Below are 21,758 nucleotides of genomic sequence, written 5' to 3'. Positions count from 1 at the left end.
ATCATAATCGTAGTAAATAAATCCCTCAGAGGAGGAGATTTTCTATTTAAACTTGAGGCTCTGGGGAATGATGTTCGTGGAACCCTCATTAAAATGTCAGTTATGAAGAAACCAAAACTTCGTAAAGCTGCAAATCATGAAACTTTTTGCCAGTATGAAAAAGAAAAGACTGGGCTTCCCTGGTGGCGCAGTGGTTAAGAATCCGCCTGCCAATGCAGGGGACACAGGTTCGAGCCCTGGTCCGGGAAGATCCCACATGCCGCAGAGCAACTAAACCCACGTGCCACAACTACTGAACCTGCGCTCTAGAGCCCTGGAGCCACAACTACTGAGCCCGTGTGCCACAACTACTGAAGCCCGCACGCCTAGAGTCTGTGCTCTGCACGCAACGAGAAGCCACCGCAATGAGAAGCGTGCGCACTGCAACGAAGAGTAGCCCCCGCTCACCGCAACTAGAGAAAGCCCGCGTGCAGCAACAAAGATCCAATGCAGCCAAAATAAATAAATAAAATTTTTTTTAAAAAAAGAAAAGACTACTCTCTTCAGGTTCCAAACCAGAGCCCCAGTGTTGAAATGACTGGAATGACCACTTCTCTGTGTTTTCTGGCCACTTCCCACCATCATGCCTCAGACATTCAAATGACTGCCTGATACAGAACAATCTCCCCAGTGAGTCTTGCTTGAAAGGGCAGTCCGTCCCCGCACCATACCTCCAACAGGGGTTCCTTAAGGAAACTGCTAATGAGTGCTGCTATCTTGTCTCCGTCCACGAGATGAAACTGACCATCTGCATCATGGTAGTAGTAAATTATTCTGTCTGCATCTCCATCGAAGGAACAGCATCTTTCATTGGACTTCATTTCGATTCCTGCCACACAGAATAATTCAAAATGAATAATTCAAATTAACTGAATAATTCAAAATAATTCAAATTTCTTCAGTCTAAGAAAGGGGGATAAAATTCAGTGTAAAAAGTTTTCGGTTTTTCTCTCACACCAGTTACAAGGGAAAATTCTTGCGGTTAAGTATTGATCGTAAGTGACCTTCTGTGTTACATGGAAGTACGTCTACTACGACTTTTCAAGAGGTGTTTAAAATTATCCTTCCAGGGCTTAAGCAAAATTAAACATGTGCTAGGCAAATAGAGCCTGTCCTTAAGATTTACAAAAATCAAATGTCAGTTGAACAAAGTTTCTCCCAATTTGTAAACTGAAGCCCAGCTGAAAGGAATAAATGTCTTTATAACTGCAGATAAAGAACCATTACTATCCTTACATGATCAAGCAGCGGGTACAATCAAATATAAATAATTGGAGTGTTTTGTCATTGAGGAGAATCCTGATCATTTCTCCTGTCTGAAGCGCTACATAAACATATGTAATTGTTTCTGTACCTGAATGGAGATAATAGCTTCAAAATCAAGGGAAGAGGATTCATTTAAATGGAAAGGAAACAACATAAAAATAATTATCCTTCCAAACAAAAACCAATGTCGTAAGCTTTAAATAGTATACAGGTTTACTGTATACAGGGCAAACTCTTTCACAGCTAAGTGAAAAAAGAGCATTCACAATCTATCTAAGCTGAAACCCGATACGATACTAAAATAAAATTCCATTTTACAAGCCAGAGGTCTGGCAATACTGATTCCCACATAGTGTTTTGAGAGCTACACGTATTGAATTGAATGCAATTTCCCTAGCACCACAATGTCCTTTCTCATACAAAAAATAACCAGCAGTAGATGAGGTATGTGCTTGAATCCTGAAAAAAGTGATTTTTATTTGTTAACACCATCAATAACAAGAAACACTGGTCATTAAGAGCAAAGGATTATAACCTGTGAGAGACCAATGGCTTGTGTAACTTGTGTAAAGTTACTGAAACCTCAACAGCTGTGTCACATCAAATCTTAGACAATGTGGCTGTTCCTTTGCCATGACAGCAGCGGATGGACAAACCCACCCCAGACCTACAGAGACTGAAACCCTCGGACAGAGCCCAGGAATCCGTGTGCGGACCAGCCCTCCAGGTGATTCTGATGCCTGCTAAAGCTTGAGAGCACGGCTCTAGAATCCCACCTTGATTTTGCTTTCTCCACCAGATTTCCTGCGCCCCGTGAGGAGTGCTGTGACTTGCAGGCAGAGAGCAGCCTGTGCTCCATGTGGTACCGAAGAGCGGGAAGAGGCCCGGATGTGTAACGGCGGCAGGGCCAGGACCAGCTCACCTGGCCAGCTCTGTTTGTGAGACTGGTTTCAGGGAGAGCGCGAAAAACACATCTTTCACATACCCTGAGGAGGTTTCTGATGACTTTTCACAAAGTCAGCCCCACATAAATGATTGAGCTTCCCTTTGGTCCCATCGTTAAACAGCTGCACTGACAGCCCCTGGGAGAAGTAGTGTTTCATTTCTCTCAGCTTCAGGGCCCCTATGCCGTTCGCACAGTCAACCTTAAGTGTTCTTTGGCCATCTCCACTGCAGGAGGCCTGAAAAGGAAAAGACATACGCAAGAAAAATTTCAAGTTGTAACAGTGAAGCATGGCATATACATGTATACATAAACATCTTCCATTATTTCAGTTATAACTCGTCTGTTTTAACCCAGGAAACAAAAGGGTACACACATTCAGATGAAAATTGTAAAACACCAAAGTAAAATGTTAAAACACCTTTTTTCGGACACAGACACTGGAACAGTTGCGTTGACTGAATAAATGATGGAAATGAAGCTGTATTCGAATTTAGCCTCCATGAAGCAAGGTCTCTTACAATATTGTAGTCTGTATTACACGGCAGGCATTCAAATACGGGCATGATACACAGATGAGTGAGCAGTCATAACATCCGTCCTTCTCTTCAGAGCATATTACACCACCGGGCATGTCTGGCTTTGTTCCTGTCAGTCTCCTCTCCTACCCATCTCACCCCAGAATGTAAGTTCTCTGAGAGCAAAGGCTTGGTTTTGTTTAACTATGCCTGACAATGACATACATCGATATTTGCCAATCAAATGAATTACACCCCTCAAATCTCGTTCAGGTTTAGGAAGCTAATTCACCTCGAAGAAAGGCTTTCTCAACAGTAGGTGCCTCAAGTATGACACCAACAGCACCTGCAGTAACTCTAAGACCAAATTCCTCTGAATGAACACAACGATAACCGCAAGTACACCACTCTTCTCCCCCGGGGAGCTCAGAACATATTACACGCCTTGCCGGGTAAATGCCAACAAAGAGTTAGCAGGATACAAGGCCCAGACCTTGCAGAGCGCTAAAAAGAAAAAGAAGACACGCCACATTTTTGGAAGAGGAGGAGGGGTAACAAATATCTAATTAAAATAAACTGTTCAACTGATGTTATTTTGGTCATCTGCTTAAACTCTAACCACGTTCAAGAGATTTTCACCTGTTTGGTAAGTTCCACAAAGGCTGCAGAGAGTTTCTGGTAGTAACCTTCTGTGGTTGCCTTTCCATACTGGCCACTGGTGTTTCGACAGTACACCATGTAGTGCAGCTGGGGCGTCGTCAACAAGCCATAATCTGTCACAGAAATACAAAAAGCAATTTACCACATTCCTTAAGAAAGAAGAAGAAAAGTTTAGGACTCATACTGTGTGAATTTCAGGGTGACAAATCCTCTTCAAAAAAAGACATCTCGGGCGTCCCTGGTGGCGCAGTGATTGGGAGTCCGCCTGCCGATGCAGGGGACACGGGTTCGTGCCCCGGTCCGGGAGGATCCCACATGCCGCGGAGCGGCTGGGCCCGTGAGCCATGGCCGCTGGGCCTGCGCGTCCGGAGCCTGTGCTCCGCAACGGGAGAGGCCACAACAGTGAGAGGCCCGCGTACCGCAAAAAAATAAATAAATAAATAAATAAGACATCTCAGAAAACACAAGAAACACTAACTTTGAAAACTACCCCGAAATATGCATAAACATCCACTGAAATCATTATAACTACATGTCACACTGTGATATCATGATTTATAATAAGAAATATACATTTGGTCTGTGTCCCCATTTCTGGCACAGCCTCTAAACCCTCTTTTCTTATGTTAATGGGGTGACTTTTGGACAGCCCTCAGACACTTTAGGATGGGGCCGGCTGCCAGGGAACCAACCACAGGATTAGAGAGCTGAAACTTTCAGTCGTCCCCATCTCCTCCCTAACTCCAGGGAGGGGAGGACGGAGCAGCAAGAGACCGAGTTCAAACACCAATGGCCAGCGATCTCATCAATGATGCCTATGTAACGAGGCCTCCACAAAAACCCTGAAGGATGGGGTTCCAGGTTTGGTGGGCAAGTGGAGATTGGGGACAGTGGCCTGCCCAGAGAGCACGGACACTCCACGCCCCTTCCCATATAAATCTCTACCATCTGGCTGTTCCTGGGTTATACCCTTTATAATAAACGTGTAATCTAGTAAGTAAAACATTTCCTCCCTGAGTTCTATGAGCCTATCTAAGCAAATTAATCGACCCCAAGGAGAGGGCTGTCAGAAGCCCAGGTGATAAATTAATTAATTAATTAAAAAAGAAGCCCAGGGGCTTCCCTGGTGGCGCAGTGGTTGAGAGCCTGCCTACCGATGCAGGGGACATGGGTTCGTGCCCCGGTCCGGGAAGATCCCACATGCCGCGGAGCGGCTGGGCCCGTGAGCCATGGCCGCTGAGCCTGCGCGTCCGGAGCCTGTGCTCCGCAACGGGAGAGGCCACAACAGTGAGAGGCCCGCGTACGGCAAAAAAAAAAAAAAAAAGAAGCCCAGGTGACTGGCATCTGAAGAGGGGAGGGGCAAGGCTTGTGGCACTGAGCCTTTAACCTGTGGGATGTGACCCTAATTCCAGGTAGATAGTGTAAGAATTAATTGGTAGTGGAAAAGGCACACATTGGATACATACTTGGTTCTAAAAAAAATATGAACTACTACCGATAGCAAAAACCAATCATTTAGTATAGATGGGTAGCAGTATAAAAACAGAGCAACGTAGAAAGTAATAACTGAGTTCTATTTCCAGTAACATCACAAACTATGTAATTCAGATGAACCCTCCTCCCGAAGACAACCAAAAATGCTGAATAAGAGAAAAATCTCTTTTTAAAAAGAATTACAGTACCAACATTACAAAGGAATTAGGCCAAAATTTACATGAAGAGAGAACTCCAGGATGTGAGCTAAGGGAAGCCAGTTTTGCTCTGAGGACATTCCTCTAAATAAGAAGTTGAGCAATGGTTCTCAGTGCAAACAGTCCATGCTGGTCTAAGATGTGCAACTGGGGGAACAGGCGCTCGTGAGGCTGAAGCCCCAAAGGACTATTCTTCGAACCATAATTCGAAAAGATACAAGCACTCCAATGTTCACCACAGTACTATTTACAGTAGCCAAGACATGGAAGCAACCTAAATGTCCATCGACAGATGAATGGATAAAGAAGACGTGGCACATAAAGACAATGGAATACTACTCGGCCATAAAAAAGAATGAAACAATGCCATTTGCAGCAAAGTGGATGGACCTGGAGATTATCATACTAAATGATTAAGTCAGAGAAAAACAAATATCATATGATATCACTTACATGTGGAATCTAAAACAAAAAAAACAAATGAACTTATTTACAAAACAGAATAGACTCACAGACTTAGAAAACAAACTTATGGTTACCAAAGGGGAAACGTGGTGGGGAGGGGTAAATTAGCAGTTTGGGATTAACATACACATACTATTCAATACTATATATAAAGCAGATAGTCAAAAAGGACCTACTGTATAGCACAGGGAACTCTACTCAATATTCTGTAATAACCTACGTGGGAAAAGAATCTGAAAAAGAATGGATATATGTATACGTGTAACTGAATAACGTTGCTGTGTACCTGAAACTAACACAACATTGTAAATCAACTATACTCCAATAAAAAATAAAAATTAAATAAAAAAAAAAAAAAAAAGGACTACTCTTCGGTGCAAGAGTGGGTTAGAAGTGAATCAGCCCCCAGGGCCTACTCCCCAGAAAGCTGTCTTGGCGCCGAGCAGAGTGGGAAGCCCACCCCGAAGAGCTGTCACCACAAACACAGGCCTCCCACAGACACCCAGTTCAAATTCACATAAACACGGGATCAGAAGAGCCCTGGCATCAAAGAACCTTGTCACCCACCAGCCAGGCAGTACCCCCAGGCCCCAGCAGAAGCAAACACTAAACTCAGCCAGGGAAATACACCTTTATCATAAACCTCAAAAATGTCCCACAAATAATTTTCCCAGAAAACAGCTTACAGTCAAAAATAGCTAAACACACAAGAAAGGCACCATAAGCAAGAAGCAAGAGAAACAGCAAAAGTGGACCAGGATCCAATCAATATTCCGTGACGAAATCCCTCAGTGGTCTTCAAAGTCAAGCACAAGAGTTTGGACTGGAAGCAGAAAGTCACTTTAAGCTCTTGAGCCCTGCAGTTATGTAACAGAAACGGTATTGTGTAAAGGCAACTTTGGCTCTGGTATAAGGATTAGGTGAGAGGAGGTGGAAAAGCTCAAAAAAAGGGAGTAAGAGCTTAGACTAGCTTAATGGAAGTGTGTAAGGAGAGAAAAACCATATTCCAAAGACACACACTGAAGGATGAAACAAAAGGATTTTGTGACCGATATCAAAATTACCAAATAAACATTTACTAAATGACTATTATAGACAGTTACTCAGTAAAAAGCATGACCATATATTCCACGGAACAACCCAGCAACCTAGAAGCCATTCTTCACAGCTCTAGCCTCATCACATATCACAAAATCCTTTGCATTCATTACTAATTCCACCTTTTTCCATTTCTCTCACTAGCATCAGTCTTGCACAAACTACTGCACAGTCCCCCCTCTCCCCCCTGCCCCCTCCCTCCTCCTTCTCTCTCTTCCCCCCTCGCTCTCTCCCCTGTCCCCTCCCTCCTCCTCTCTTCCCCCTCCCACTCTCCTCCCCCCTCCCCCTCCATCCTTCTCTCCCCCCTCCCTCTCTCCCACTCCCTCTCTCTCTCCCTCTCTCCCCCCCGTCCTTCCTTCTCTCCCCCCTCCCTCTCTCCCACTCCCTCTCTCTCTCCCTCTCTCTCTCCCGTCCTTCTTTCCCTCTCCCCCTCCTTCTCTCTCCCCCCTCCCTCTCTCCCCCTCTCCCTCTCCCTCTTCCCCTCCTTCTCTCTCCCCCCTCTCTCTCCCCCATCCTTCTCTCCCTCTCCCTCTTTCCCTCCTTCTCTCCCCCCTCTCTCCCCCATCCTTCTCTCCCTCTCCCCCTCCCTCCCTCGTCCTTCTCTCCCTCCCTCCCTCTCTCCCCCCTCTCCCTCCCTCTCCCTCTCCCCCTCCTTCTCTCTCCCCCTCCTTCTCTCTCCCCCTCCCTCTCTCCCCTCCCTCTCTCCCCACTCCCTCTCTCCCCCATCCTTCTCTCCCTCTCCCCCTCCCTCCCTTTCTCTCCCCCTCCCTCTCTCTCCCCTCCCTCCCTCTCCCCTCCCTCCCTCTCTCTCCCCCCTGCCTCTCTCTCTCTCTCCCCCCCTCCCCCCACAACAGCCAAAGGGACTTAAAGTGAAAATGTGATCCTATTCTCTGGCCTTCAACAGAGTCCCACTGCATTTGGAGTAAAGCCCCAATTCTCACCACGACCTGTAAGGCTTGGAATGACTTGGCCCCTGCTTACCTCCCTCACCCTATCTTCTACTATCTTCTACTAGCTTCCCCCAGTCTCTCTATGCTGCAGTCACATTAACCATCTTTCATTTCCTGAAATACACTAAGTTGAAGAGAAAAATGAGCAAAAGGTTTAAAGAAAAGAAAAAAAATCACTCTCAAATTTTTCTAGATTAAAACCCTAAAAAAGTGATGGTTCTAGAGATAGAATGACAGTACTGGGAAGTTCAACCATTCTGGGGATGACAGAAAGAACACAGTTTGGGACAGGGTGAGACATCACTAAGACCAATGCTTTCAAACCTCACGCCAAGCCTGTCAACAGGTCATGGAATCTGCTTAGTAGACCCAGCCATCATTTCTGCATTTTTTTTAACAGAACAGATGAACACATGTCATTGAGTATGGGTAAGTACGGTTCACTGAAACTTTCATTTCAGTCATACACACAAGCACACTAGACACGTCATGATACAAAATCGGTTTCTTACTGTAGGTTGTGATACGCAGTGTAACAGACTCCTAGAGGGCTGTATGTAGCAGGTAGTCAAAAATGGCAGATGAACTGATGAGTGAATGAATAAAAGAATATATGCAGCTGGAGCTATGGCAGTAAAGATACTCATTCAGAAATGAGGCAGAATGAAAGCGAGAAGTGAGGAATGCCACATTAGGAGAGACAGAAGAGGAGCCCGTGGACAAGACCAATACGCAACAGTGGCCAAGGAAGTAGAAGTTAAAGAAAGGGAGAGGTCACAGTGTGGACTCTTGATGTCATTTCAGGTGATGTCTCTTCACAGACATCAACTGAAATAAAAACTTTAAAATATAAATTCTGAGAGTTACTCTTAGATCACAGATCCCTTTGAGTATCTGACAAAAGCTATGACTCCTCTCCCTAGAAAAGCGCATGTGCAGGTAACACAGCACGCTGTATCCAGAGGCCCACAGGATCCCTGCAGCTTAACCAAACATGCCCCGGGAAGCCCAGGCCCCAGGTGAATTCCCACTTTATAACAGATGAGTGTTGGGGGAGACATTTCCCTGCAGAGGCAAGGATGGAGACTCACCGGCAGTAGGCTTAGTAATGACCAGAAGAGCAAACAGAGAAGCAAACCAGGTGAGTCCCGGAAGAGGCCAGGTTAACTGGGAATGAGGGAACACACAGGAGGTTGAGGGGATCAAGAGAAGGTATTTTAAATGAGAGAGATCTGACACCAGGAAAATTCACCTCCAAGCACAGAGGAGTCACTGCATTCACATGGTGCACAACCAACATGAGAAGAGGATTCTCATGTTGAGAATGCAACATTCTCTCAGCCTGTCTCGTTGCATTTAATTCTTCAGTTGATACAATAGGAAAAACCACCTGTCAGAACTTCAAATCATGATTACAAGTAGGTCAAAGATATTTTCCATCCTTATTTGACCTGTTAACAGCTAACTCCACAAGTGATCAGCTATTCGGGAATACCCAATATTGACAAAAACTCCCCAGAATGAACATCTTCAAGTTACCTCAGGGCTTTTTTTTTTTTTTGGTAAACATTTTAAAAAATTTATTTACTTGGGCTTCCCTGGTGGCGCAGTGGTTGAGAGTCCGCCTGCCAATGCAGGGGACACGGGTTCGTGCCCCGGTCCGGGAAGATCCCACATGCCGTGGAGCGGCTGGGCACGAGAGCCATGGCCGCTGAGCCTGCACGTCCGGAGCCTGTGCTCCACAGCGGGAGAGGCTACAACAGTGAGAGGCCCACATACCACACACAAAAAAAATCTACTTATTTTTGGCTGTGTTGGGTCTTTATTGCTGCGTGGGGGTTTTCTCTCATTGTGGCGAGCAGGGGCTACTCTTGGTTGCAGTGTGCAGGCTTCTCACTGCGGTGGCTTCTCTCATTGCGGAGCATGGGCTCTAGGCATGTGGGCTTCAGTAGCTGTGGGACACAGGCTCAGTAGTTGTGGCTCATGGGCTCTAGAGCTCAGGCTCAGCAGTTGTGGCACACAGGCTTAGTTGCTCCACGGCACGTGGGATCCTCCTGGACCAGGGCTTGAACCCATGTCCCCTGCATTGGCAGGCAGATTCTTAACCACTGTACCACCAGGGAAGTCCCCCCAGGGGTTTTTATATCAGGAAATTCAGGATTATAAAGGAAGTTGTCTAAGATCAGCCTTGCCTACATATTATCTCCTACAGGTAAAATGTAATACGCAAGCCCAGAAAATTTTTTTTAACTTTTTTTAACTTAAAAAGCTAGTAGTTTATATCTAGGAGTCCATTTTTTTTAACTTTGTTTATCTGTAGTTTCAAACTTCTCTAAATTAAATATATATTTATTTTGTGATATTTTTATAAAACTTTTTAAAAGATTAATTTACAAGTCAGGATAAATACATACCATGGAATTGACCTCCTAAAACAGTCACACCGTCTATTACAGACTGTGAAAGTTTCTCACTGCTGGGCCTAGGAAAGAAAAGGAAGAAAATATTACATCCCATCCCAAGACCAACTGAGCTGCTAGTTCTAAAAGCAAATGCAGAAATTCTGTGCTACCAGTTTCAGAATAACAAGTCCATTGTATTTGAACTAAATGAAACCTGCCAAGCCTGAAAACTCTGAAAATACGGGTGAAGTGTAAGCATTTTCCATTAGCCTTTCACAATATATTTCTTGGAAAGAGTTTGGCTTTTAAATGCATTTAGGAAATAGATATAAAGGATACACTAATTAACCTACCTAAATACCTTTTCAAGTTTGACTGCAACAATACATACACTGCCTGAGAACAGTAACAATAAATATTGAAACCACAGAGCGTGCATAACCCAGGACTGGGTATTAAACCACCAAGCGTACAGAGTCTAGTTTTCATTTTAAAAAGTCAGAATAAATTATTTTTCTATCTACCTGGAAATAAGATATGTAAGATATATAACTGCCTTGTAGAAAAAGATGTTCTATATCATTTAAACCAGGTAATAGACAAGAGGCAAATATTGGGTTGGCCAAAAAGTGTCTTCGGTTTTTAAGTAAAAATAAAAGATACATTTTTCATTTTCACCAAGAACTTTATTGAACAACGTAATCACCCTTTTGTTCCACTACCTTCTGCCATTTTTCAGGCAACTTCATAATCCCACTTTGCCAAAACTTTTTATCTTTTTGAGCAAAGAACTGTTTTAGGTACCTTTTACAGTCTTCGAAGGAACTGAAATTTTTTCCATTAAGAGAATCTTGTGAAGACCGAAATAAATGGAAATCCGAAGGTGCAATGTCTGGTGAATACGGCGGATGAATTAGAACTTCCCAGCCAAACTGTAACAGGTTTTGCCTGGTCATCAAAAGAGACATGCGGCCTTGCGGTATCCTGATGGAAGATTATGCATTTTCTCTTGACTAATTCCGGACGCTTTTCATCGAGTGCCTCTTTCAGTTGGTCTAAATGGCAGCAGTACTTGTTGGAATTAATCATTTGGTTTTCTGGAAGGAGCTCATAATAGAGGACTCCCTTCCAATCCCACCCTATACACAACGTCACCTTCTTTGGATAAAGACGGGCCTTTGGTGTGGTTGGTGGTGGTTCATTTCATTTGCCCACGATCTCTTCTGTTCCACATTGTTGTACAGTATCCACTTTTCATCGCCCGTCACAATTTGTCTTAAAAACAGAACGTTTTCGTTACGTTTATGTAGTGAATCACATGCGGAAATACCGTCAAGAAGGTTTTTTTCGTTTAGCTTACGTGGAAAGCCAAACCTCAAAGCAATTTACATAACCAAGCTGGTGCGAATGATTTTCAACACCTGATTTGGATATTTTGAGTATGTCGGCTATCTCCCGCGTGGTATAACATTGATTGTTCTCAGTTGATGTCTCAATTTGATAACTATCAGCTTCAACTGGTCTACCTGACCGTGGAGCATCGTCCAGAGAGAAATCTCCAACACGAAACTTTGCAAGCCACTTCTGACATGTTCGATCAGTCACAGCACCTTCTCCACATACTGCACAAATCTTTTCTGCGTTTCGGTTGCATTTTTACCTTTCTTGAAATAATAAAGCATAATATGCCAAAAATGTTGTTTTTCTTCCATCTTCAATATTAAAATGGCTATACAAAAATTCACCAATTTTGATGTCTGTTTTTAAATGCACGCTGATATGACAGCTGTCACACACAATCTAACAAAATTGTTTCGAATGACGTTAAAGACAACTAAGAGCTACTAGAGCCATCTTACGGAAAAAAACGAATGAAACTTTTGGCCAACCCAATACACGTGCAAGACTTTACTGTGAGATAATAATTTGCTTCAGAACATAAGTCACTTGGCTATTCTGTTACCTATAAATCCACAAACAATGGTATTTGGAAGTCCCTCTGGTAACACACTAAGGGTAAAACACCAGTCTAGGCCATTCGGAGACGGAATAGAAATTTCCTTTAGAAAGAATCTCTGGCTAAAACCAGATCTTATGCAAAAGAGAATGCTTCTGTTTCAAAGTACACTTTTAATCTAACATTGTACAATAACACCTTTTTGAAAAGGAAGGTAAGCGCTGCCAAACGTGACAAATGCGCAGAAATAATATAGATGGTTAATGCTTTCCAATGAACTCCAGCAAGGGAAAAATGACCTATGAACCAACAATAACACAGGCTATAAAGTAAACCTCTAAAAATAATGACTTACAATCACATGTTCTTACTCTATGGGGGAAAAACCTAAACCCACAGAAGTAAAGGGATGGGAGACATTTGCTAAGTGCTTCTCTCGTGCCAGGAAACAGGTGTGTTGCACGTACTCATGTAATCCTCAGGAAGGACTGCATGATGTAGGCTCATCATCAACATTGTACAGGTGAGTAAAGGTAAGCTCCAAAAGCTTAAGTGACCTACTCAACCCATACAGTAAGTGTGAGAGTTGGGGCTCAGACTCCAAAGCCCAACCTGCAGTAGTGACTGAGCTCCTACATCCTACTGAAAAGACCAGGACGTGGAGAAGCCTCTCAGGGCAGTTCCACTTTCCTCGACTTTTTTGATTTGTCCTGGGCGCTAAAACAGATGCAACCATCTATGTGGTGTTCCCAAGCAGCTTTCACCAGTAGCTCTGATGGTCACCTGGTATCTCTACCAATCACCACAAAGGCATCTTGGTGCAGATTCACAGCTGCTTTCTCGCCAATGTCCACCAACACTCTCGGCAAATCTTGTTCCTCAGCGTTGGCCAAACAGGTAGCATGCTCCTCCCAGGACGGTGCCAACATTTCACCCAAAGGATCAACCAATTTTACACCATTGTCTTCCTTGAAAGAAAAACAAATAATAAGTCATCTGTGCAGTTGTGAGGGTGACGTGAGGAAGTAAACCCAAGCTGCTTTTCCCCCAACAAAAGACAGTGTTGGCCGGGCAGTTTCCCTGGTGACCACTACTGAAGGCCAGGCACTGGGCCAGGTGTTGTACATATATCACCTCAGTAAATCCTCACAACACATGTCATCCATCTAACTAATAATCCGATGGTTACTCCAATCTCACTTTGAGAAAACTGAGATTCAGAGCAAGTACTCTGCTTATGTTCATACAGCTAGTGTCAGTTCTGATATTAAAACATCAAGTCCATCTGACTCTTAAAACCAACAGCCACTGTGCCACACTAGCTGTTTTAAAAGGCTGTCATCTGAGCATTCGCCATCAATTAACTGATGAGGCACAACTGTAGCAGACCCAGGACACCTGGAGATCCTTCTCACTATGGCTGGACTCAAAGAACACACTGGCCAGCATGTCAACCAGTGGGTGGTACAGAAGCTGAAAACTGACGCCTAATTCTGGTCTGCTCAAATTTCTGGAAAGAAAAAAAGTGTAGTTCAGAGTGAATGTCAAAGGAAGGAAACAGCTCAGAATTGTTTTAAGCAGTGCTTCTGAAATTAACAATAAATGTGGGGTTCTGTCTACAAATCATTAAGCAATTAAGGTGATTTAGCCATTCAGACACTTACACCTTCAGAGTGATCCACATTTAGAAGCTGAATAAGCAACATCCTCTTGTTTTGGGGTGGGAAGGGAGGAGGTTACAATCCTTCACTAACCCACAGAGCTTTAACTTGCTGCTGATTTAGCTACAAAGGCAAAAGTCTCATGTCCTAGCAACCAAACAGAAGCATATTATTTAAGCCACATATCAGTTATAGGCCAGTACAGAATATGATGGTTAAATTGTCTCAAAAGGAATACTTTAGAAACTTAATTGTCATAAACACTAGACCCATCAGGCCTCATCAGTATTCTGCCCAGGGCTCACCTTTGGATCCCTGGAGCCACGTGTTTGTCTGTTCACTCAGAACGGGAAACTATTCCCTAGCTAGAGAAAAGCTGTGTGAAAACTTTCAAATCGTGCTAAGTCTTTTCAAATGTTTGCCCTCTCCCCTCCCCCAGCTTGCCTCCAATCTCTTTAATCTCTGCTAAATTAACAGAGGCAGCACTTTTCATTACTGATGCTGTCTCAATACAACTAACTTGGAAGGACATTCTGTCACTTCTCAATATGGACACACTCCAAAAAATGACCGTCTCCTTTCACTCTCTCCACACCCTTTAAAGAGTCATGAGCTAAATGAACACTTGTTAAGAAAAGAGTTGTTTTAAAAGTAAAGGCATATAGCAATGAGAAGGCACATTCCTAGAATTAGAATTTGTACTTTGGGTCAAAGTGCTCAGAAACTAAGGCTTGGTCTTGCAAATAAACATCTGCTTTATCGGAGCACTAAATGCATTACCTCAGGATTGTGTGATGCTGTTACCATGACTCCTATAGTAGATTTGGTCTGTTTTGACCTCAGGACAGCTAATAATCCCATTCGAAACATGACATGATCAAGGTGTTCTGCTTTCGTTCGAAATCCAGCAGTCCCATATTGAAGAGTGAGTCCATCAGGCTTGGCATGTAATGCTGACTGCTTTGTAACAGCATCTAAATCCATGTCTACAAAATTAAGGAGTATTTTTCAGGCATAAGAAATCTTTCAAGGACCATCTGGTTCAAAAACTGCCATCCCAAACTAATAGATCTGCCTCATTCTGAACCTCCCCCCAAATCCTATGTTTGAGAGCGGAAAAAAATGGTAGAATAAGTCCCGGAGGTTAGCATTAACTGTACTGTTCACTTCAGGACAGACATGAGACTGTCCCCAACAATTCCTGGACCCAAGGCAAACTTAAAATGGTCCATTCCCAACTAAAATGAAGATTCTACACCTAGATTCAGAGACTCCTACAAGGGACCGTATCGTTTTACAAATGGGAACACTTAATTCTGGGTATCAGTTAAACAACCTAAATTTTACATGGGAAGCTGCTGACAGACTGAGGCCGAAGGTCACATTCTCCAGTGGACTGGGGCTGCATATACAAAATATCTGGGAAATCTGTGCAGTTCTTCTGCTATTCCTCCCAGGCTACAGAGACCTATTCCCAAAGGAAAAGCAAAGGGCAAAAGCCTCCTCTCCAAGACTGCCCAAACCTCCCAATACACCTTGCAGTGGATTTTTGTATTTTCGTAAGGGAGGCTCAGGACACCCTTCTAAATTAAGCTCGGAAACTAGCAACATCTTCCTTTTACCTTTCATTTAAAAAATCAAGCATCAGCCCTTAGCCCGCTAGTACTTCCTTCTCTGGGATACTCTAACTTTAAGTGGAACTTGGGGCTTCCAACTCTTGTTTTCTTTACTGTCCTTCACTGCGTCAATGAACAAAAGTTAAATGTTTCCTTTTGTCCAGTTGGAAAAAGCTGGCATTCAGGACGCTAATTTAGATTGGCCTAGAGCGATCAAATCTAGTTCACATGCATGAAGACGTTGTATTAAAAAGTGACCAGTCGTCAATGCATCTTGGTTATTTCTAAGGGCGTAAACGAGCTGTTACGTCCAAAAGTCTTAAAAAAAAAAAAAAAAGAGTCAAAAAAATAAAGAGTCAAGGTAAAATGTTTCCACCCTTTCATGCGTTCTAGGTCCTAAAACTACTTTCAACGAGCATGTGAGGGGCTTTTATTGAAAGTATTCTCAAGTCCAAACTGTCCACTATAAAAAAGCTAAGAAAGGCCCCCTTTCCCCCAGTCTTTAGCACCTGGTTAGTTCCCCTCTCCTCCCAGCCCCCGAATCGCCCCACGTTTCCTGGCACCCAGCCCTGAGGTCCCCACCTAGGTGATGGACGAGACCCCTTTCCCAGCTGGAGACCCTCGGGCCCGCGCCTCCAGCCCGCTCCCGAGCCGCAGTGGCGAGTAGGTGTGTCCCGCGCGGCCCGCGAGTCAGTCCGCTAGCCGGCCCGCTAGCCTGGCGGTCGGCCGAACCCCTGCGGACCGGAAGGTCTCCTTTTCGCCGCCAAGCCTCGGGACCCCGCTCACCTCTGCCGGGAGACACCCCCCTCTCACCTCTACAGCGCGGACCACCTCCCTCGCGGCGGCAGGGGGAACCACACTAGACAAGAACCAGACCAGAAAGGTCGTCATCCGCAAACGTGGCCCTCCGTGGCTTCCGGCCCGTTGTCCCGCCCCTCAGCCAATCACAGCGCGGGAAGAGTCCGCGGGCCAGGCCCCGCCTCCTTGCCGGTTACGCGCTGCTCGCGCCTGCGAAACTGCGGATCCGCGTTGCGAGAGGGCTTGGGGCTGTTTCCTTTGAATGACTGGGAAGGGTGAGGCCCCGCGGTGGCCCGGGGGTTGGGGCCGAGGGTCGCGGGCCCTCAGAGCACTGCGACCGGCAGATACGCAGCCCCTGACTCCAAATTTGGGTCTCAGAGGGCGGCAGGGCCCGCGTTCCTGGGAAGCCGGGCTTCCAAGTGGTCCTGGATGGGGGGTACCAGCCCCGATATGAGGCCTGTAACCAGGTGGTCCCGGCCCCAGTGAGTGCCACCTGGCTTCTCGCATCCCACTCTCGATTTTCGAGGTTCATCTCCCAAACGTCTGATTCTGTGGCGCCTTCTCGTGCCCCACCCCCTTCCCCATCCTACCGCCCCAGCTCGCACAAAACGTCATTTTATTTATTTACCTGTAAGACCCCCTCACTAAGCCTGGGCCCCTCGGGGCAGAGGCCAGGTGGATCCAAATCGCCCGGACTCACAGGATGCCGCCCGGGGCCAGGGTGGCTCCCGAGAAAGGCGGAAAGGCCCACCCGGGAGCAGTTCGTGGCGCTGGGGCTGAGGGGCGGCAACTGGCGTGGAGCGCGGCGGGGCCCCGGAGACCTGGGAGCCGGGGGAGGCGGAGCTCCGCCCCGCCGGCACTGCGGGCTTCCCTCGCCACAGCGGCCAGCTCCGCCCAAGCCCGACACCTGGGTGGGATTCGGAGGCTGGGCCCCTCGCCTTTCCCAGAATTCAGGCTTGCAGAGCGTCTGCAGGTGGTGGTTGCCCAACCACCTGCAACTGCATAATTCGGAACACTTGTTGAGAGTCCGGATTCCCTGATCCAGATCGGAAGCGGGGGCTGGGGATAAAGGGACTGGGAATCTGAATTTCAACGACGTATCTTGGAGGATGTCGCGTATACTAGATTTGGGGGCCAGGAGATAAAGCAGAAGAGTGTAAGTGTCCCGGTTTGTGCCCCTAGCTCTCGACGCGTAATAGCGCTCCTGCAAAGCTGCTTCCACGGAAAGGGAGCTGCGGGAAATTCCTCTGGACACCGCCGACGTTGACAAATCCAGTGTCCCTGGGCCCTTCCGGTTTTCCTGACAGGTTGATTTCAAGTCAGCATGTCCGCTTCAATGAACGAATGCCTTCAACTTCAGCTGCTGGAGATGGAAATGCTGTTTTCTATGTTTCCTAACCAAGGAGAAGTAAAACTTGAAGATGTCAATGCCCTGACGAATATAAAGAGATATTTGGAAGGCACAAGGGAGGCACTGCCACCAAAAATCGAATTTGTGATTACACTCCAGATCGAGGAGCCCAAGGTAGGTGCCCTGAGTGGTTTTAATTGTTTCCAGGTGCCCAGTTTATATTGGAAACACTTGGAACCTGAGCTTCCTGTCCAGGAAGTAAATAGAGAATATTCCAGATGCATATATGGGATATTCCAGCAAAATATGGGATGACCTGTAAGTTGTTTTCAATAAAGATCTTGAATTTTACATACATATGCACACCTTTTATACCAATATGCCTAGTGTTTTTTTTAATAAATATGCCTAGTGTTTTTATTAAACACATCTTGCAGTCTTCTACTGCCATTTTTATTCTATTCACTCATCCATTTTTACCAATGTTGCTATTGTAGTATGGACTATCTTGTACATATGTTACGATCTTCACAAACCTAAATATTGTCTTTAGCAAAACTGGCTTTTAAGGAGTGAATGTTTCTTTGATGGCACCATGACACTGAAAGCAAATACAGATAGAAAATCTAAATTCTGAAAATGAATTTACCTTCACCTTCTGATCCATTATCTCCAGCAACTTTAGCAGAGCCCAAGTAACAAGTGGGCCAGACATTTGAGAACCGCTGTGCTAGCTACTTCCTAGTCAGCCTCTGGGCGTCATTCCCTCAGAGGAATTCCCTGGCTCCCCAGACTGGATGCAATCCCTCTGGTTCCACCTTTCAGTGGATCCCTGTACTTTTCTATGGCAATGCTTCTCACCTTTGCAATGAAATACTTGCTGCGTATAATTATTTGTTTAACGTCTGTCTCCTTCACTGGGCTCTCGGCTTCTGTCCATGAAGGGCAGAACTAGTGTCTAGCTTCTTCACTTCTTTATTTCAGTATAGGGTACCTGACACATGGTAGGTGTCGGATGAATATGGGAATGAATGAATGCATACATGGAAGGAATTTACGTATGTAAAATTGTGTTTGTAAAATTGTGCAGTGTCTGGCACATAGCTGACACGTAATAGTAGCAGTAACTATGACATTTATCAGCATCGTGCAGTGGCCATGGATAAACTAGCTTATGTGAGTTTACGGTACTTAAATCTACTTGATTTTCATTTTAAGGTGAAAATTGACTTGCAAGTAACCATGCCTCACAGCTACCCCTACGCAGCACTGCAGCTATTTGGACGGTCATCCGAACTTGACAGACAACAGCAGCTCCTTCTCAACAAAGGTCTCACTTCTTACATAGGGACTTTTGATCCAGGTGAGCTGTGTGTGTGTGCAGCCATCCAGTGGTTGCAGGACAACAGTGCCTCCTACTTCCTGAACAGGAAGCTCGTGTATGAACCATCTGCACAAGCAAAGCCAGTGAAGAACACATTCCTCCGAATGTGGATCTACAGTCACCATATATATCAGCAGGACCTACGAAAAAAGATTTTGGATATCGGGAAAAGGTTAGATGTGACAGGATTTTGCATGACGGGAAAGCCGGGGATAATCTGTGTGGAAGGCTTCAAAGAGCACTGTGAGGAATTCTGGCACACAATTAGGTATCCCAACTGGAAACACATTTCCTGTAAGCATGCCGAGAGTATCGAAACCGAAGGAAATGGGGAGGACCTGCGCCTTTTCCATTCTTTTGAAGAATTACTTCTTGAGGCCCATGGTGACTATGGCTTAAGGAATGACTATCACATGAATCTGGGCCAGTTCTTAGAATTTCTCAAAAAACACAAAAGTGAGCATGTTTTCCAGATATTATTTGGTATCGAAAGCAAAAGTTCTGACTCCTAGGAAGCTATTAAGAGACCTATGCTTGTAATCTCGCTAAGTTAGTATTTCTGTTAGTAAGACCAAAATAAAAGGACCAGTGGCTGTTAAGCATCATCTGTGGGGAATCCAGCTCCAGCATTTTTCCCTGGAAATGAAACACAGAAGGCTTTTAACTTTATAACAGTGCAATTGTGATGTTACCTCTATGTTCTTGTGTTAACTGAAAGCTATTTAATGGTAAATTAATAAAAACCTGTCTGTCAGTTAAACCAGTGAAGCTAATTTGATTAAAAAGGAGTCCAAAGCCCAGTTTAATGGCAGTAGTCAAATTGCAGCTCCGAACTCATAAATATGAATAACACTTCTCCTTTTTGTGTTGCTAGCATGCAGGTGACACCCCACATTTTTCTAAGTCAAGTTTAAAATCAGAACAAAGAGAGAGCATGTGTTTACCACGTTTCTCACTTTAACTTAAACTCCCTGTTTGGGGTTTTTTCTTTTCATAAAGCCAAATCCTGACTGTAATGGTGGTGACACCACGCCGTGTTGTTACATCAGTTGATTGACAATACTAAGGATCATGTACCAATATTCTTAGTTGGGTTCTTCTCCACAGAACAAGATGTGGTTTCTTGTCCACGCAGCCCCACCAGTAGTGCGCATGGGTCTTCGTCCCTGTGCCAGTTTGCATCGCTCTGTGGGGCAAGGAGTTTGGGAAAGGACCACTGTGATGTCCCTGTACCATCACCTTCCTAGAGAACAAAAGTCAGGCTCTACATTTTGCTGATGTCACTGCCATCTCTTCTGAAACTTTCAAGCTCCACAAGCTTCACCTGCCTGCTTCAAAATGAGAGTTTAATGATAATAGCTCCTATTTAAGTAGCTCTTGCCAAACCTTTTTATTACAAAGCATCTACCCCTCTCCAGGAATTTCTGGAAGTCTCACCTGCAGTAAGGGAGGACATTAGGTCGTGAGCTGCCTCTCTGCAGCTTTCTCTGGTTTCCCACTCTCTCTTTAGCTACTACTGCCCTCTCCCGGGGAGCACCCCACCGACGTCCTGGTCCCCTCAGAACACCAAAGCTGGGTGCTGAAATTTAGCCACATGGAGGGGATGCTTCACTCCCCATCTCATGATGACGTTAGATGCCAAAATTCCTGCGTGTGCTGGTGGCATTTACAGAATCTTTGATGAAACCGTCCATTCCGGTGTCTGGTTTTAGTCTGTGTCTAGGATGCAGACACATGTCCGGGCAGGGCCAGGACGTGACAAACAGCAGACCCTGCACTAAGCTGACTCTCCTAACCGTGAGGCCTGGGAACGGGGTCCACTCTGTCCTTCCCTGCGCTCTTCTTAGCTCATCAGAATGAGTCTCCTGTCACGGCGCAACTCAGACCCTCAAACCAAGGCTCTTGTCCTGGGCCTGCCTTGCCTGCTTATCCACCTTGCCTAGTCACGTTTTAATCCTGGCTTTGCATGTGCCTGGGGCTCAAGCTGGGGCCTCACTTTCCCTAAATACAAAGGGAAGAAATAGGGCTGACATTGCCAAAGACTCATTTCTCAATCTTTGCCAGGACTGAAAACAACATAGTATAGAGTTCAATTTCCCATATAATCTCCCCAAGGCCATAAGAAGTATAATTAGCATTCTCAAGTTTTCAGGCCCTAAACAGATGTAACCCCGTTAACTTTTTTCCCTTTGAACTGAGACAGGAATAGATGCCATCCACCTAATATGTGCCTAAGCCACTCAGAGAGGGTTTTCTATGATTAAATGAGCAAAAGTAGCCACAGAGAGAGAAGTTTAAAGAACATGGAACAAAAATTATTTACATAATTCAAGTGAAGGGAATAAATTCTGGTTTATGAATGCTCTACTGCTTCTGGAGCTCTTTCTGATGATAATTTTTCAGAACCTACTTTGACAGGTCCAATAGGAGCATGCGCCGATGCTTTTTCCTATCAGAAGCACTGATAATAGAAATGTAGGCTTCATAGAAAAAATATATATACACGTAATGATAATTCAAAGCTCGGCTTGTATGTATAGTAGATACACTTCTGGTGTTGTCTGCCTAGCCTGATAGGAGCAGGCACCTCCCCTACCTTCCCCAAACACACACACACACACACACACACACACACACACACACACACACACACACTTACTCTGGTGAAATGCCCCTTCTCTGGGAGAGGGGGGAGGTGGTCTTGAGCTCTTGCTGCTTGAATCCCTAATGCCACCCTCCTTTCTGGCCTACGGAATGCTCAGTTGGCCAAAACCTCCTTTGAGCTACCTAACATCTGCCCCCTTTTTTCCTTCAAAGTCAGAATCAGTCTCTATTGCTTGTAATTCAAGAACCCTGATGATGTATACATTATATATTTAAATGGTTATTTGGAAACGATGCTCATTATAAATGCCTGTGTCTTTTTTTTTTAACTTAATTAAATCAGTATTTCTTCAAA

At 45.0% G+C, this 21,758-nt stretch overlaps 2 protein-coding genes across 6 annotated transcripts in view; one reads left to right on the top strand and one right to left on the bottom strand.

Annotated features, from left to right (window-relative positions):
- The window catches only part of PGM3 (phosphoglucomutase 3), a 25,580-nt gene extending 8,710 nt beyond the window's left edge, over window positions 1–16,870 (bottom strand). For 2 of the 4 annotated variants that reach the window (XM_067702681.1, XM_067702683.1), the window contains exons 1-7: window positions 16,080–16,227; window positions 14,431–14,636; window positions 12,773–12,957; window positions 10,045–10,112; window positions 3,406–3,539; window positions 2,291–2,486; window positions 711–868 (exon numbers count right to left, since the gene is read on the bottom strand). In XM_067702681.1, the coding sequence (XP_067558782.1) occupies window positions 711–868; window positions 2,291–2,486; window positions 3,406–3,539; window positions 10,045–10,112; window positions 12,773–12,957; window positions 14,431–14,634 (945 nt within the window). In that variant the 5' untranslated portion in view covers window positions 14,635–14,636; window positions 16,080–16,227. Of the gene's footprint in view, window positions 1–710; window positions 869–2,290; window positions 2,487–3,405; window positions 3,540–10,044; window positions 10,113–12,772; window positions 12,958–14,430; window positions 14,637–15,848; window positions 15,989–16,079; window positions 16,228–16,692 lie in introns of those variants that run through there. The other 2 variants (XM_067702682.1, XM_067702684.1) reach the window with 2 other exon arrangements.
- RWDD2A (RWD domain containing 2A) lies at window positions 16,252–21,758 on the top strand. 2 transcript variants are annotated; one of them, XM_067702687.1, is made up of 3 exons: window positions 16,252–16,339; window positions 17,247–17,589; window positions 18,634–21,758. In XM_067702687.1, exons 2-3 carry the CDS (start codon window positions 17,389–17,391, stop codon window positions 19,309–19,311), a joined length of 879 nt encoding a protein of 292 aa, XP_067558788.1. In that variant the 5' UTR covers window positions 16,252–16,339; window positions 17,247–17,388; the 3' UTR covers window positions 19,312–21,758. The 2 variants fall into 2 exon arrangements, with proteins under 2 accessions (XP_067558788.1, XP_067558789.1); XM_067702688.1 differs by having other exon boundaries at window positions 16,269–16,546.

The sequence above is a fragment of the Pseudorca crassidens genome, chromosome 13, assembly GCF_039906515.1.
Source record: "Pseudorca crassidens isolate mPseCra1 chromosome 13, mPseCra1.hap1, whole genome shotgun sequence".
In the NCBI taxonomy this organism is placed as follows: Eukaryota; Metazoa; Chordata; class Mammalia; order Artiodactyla; family Delphinidae; genus Pseudorca; species Pseudorca crassidens.
The sequence above is the reverse complement of the archived record's forward strand: the minus strand, read 5'-3'. Positions and strand labels throughout refer to the sequence as shown.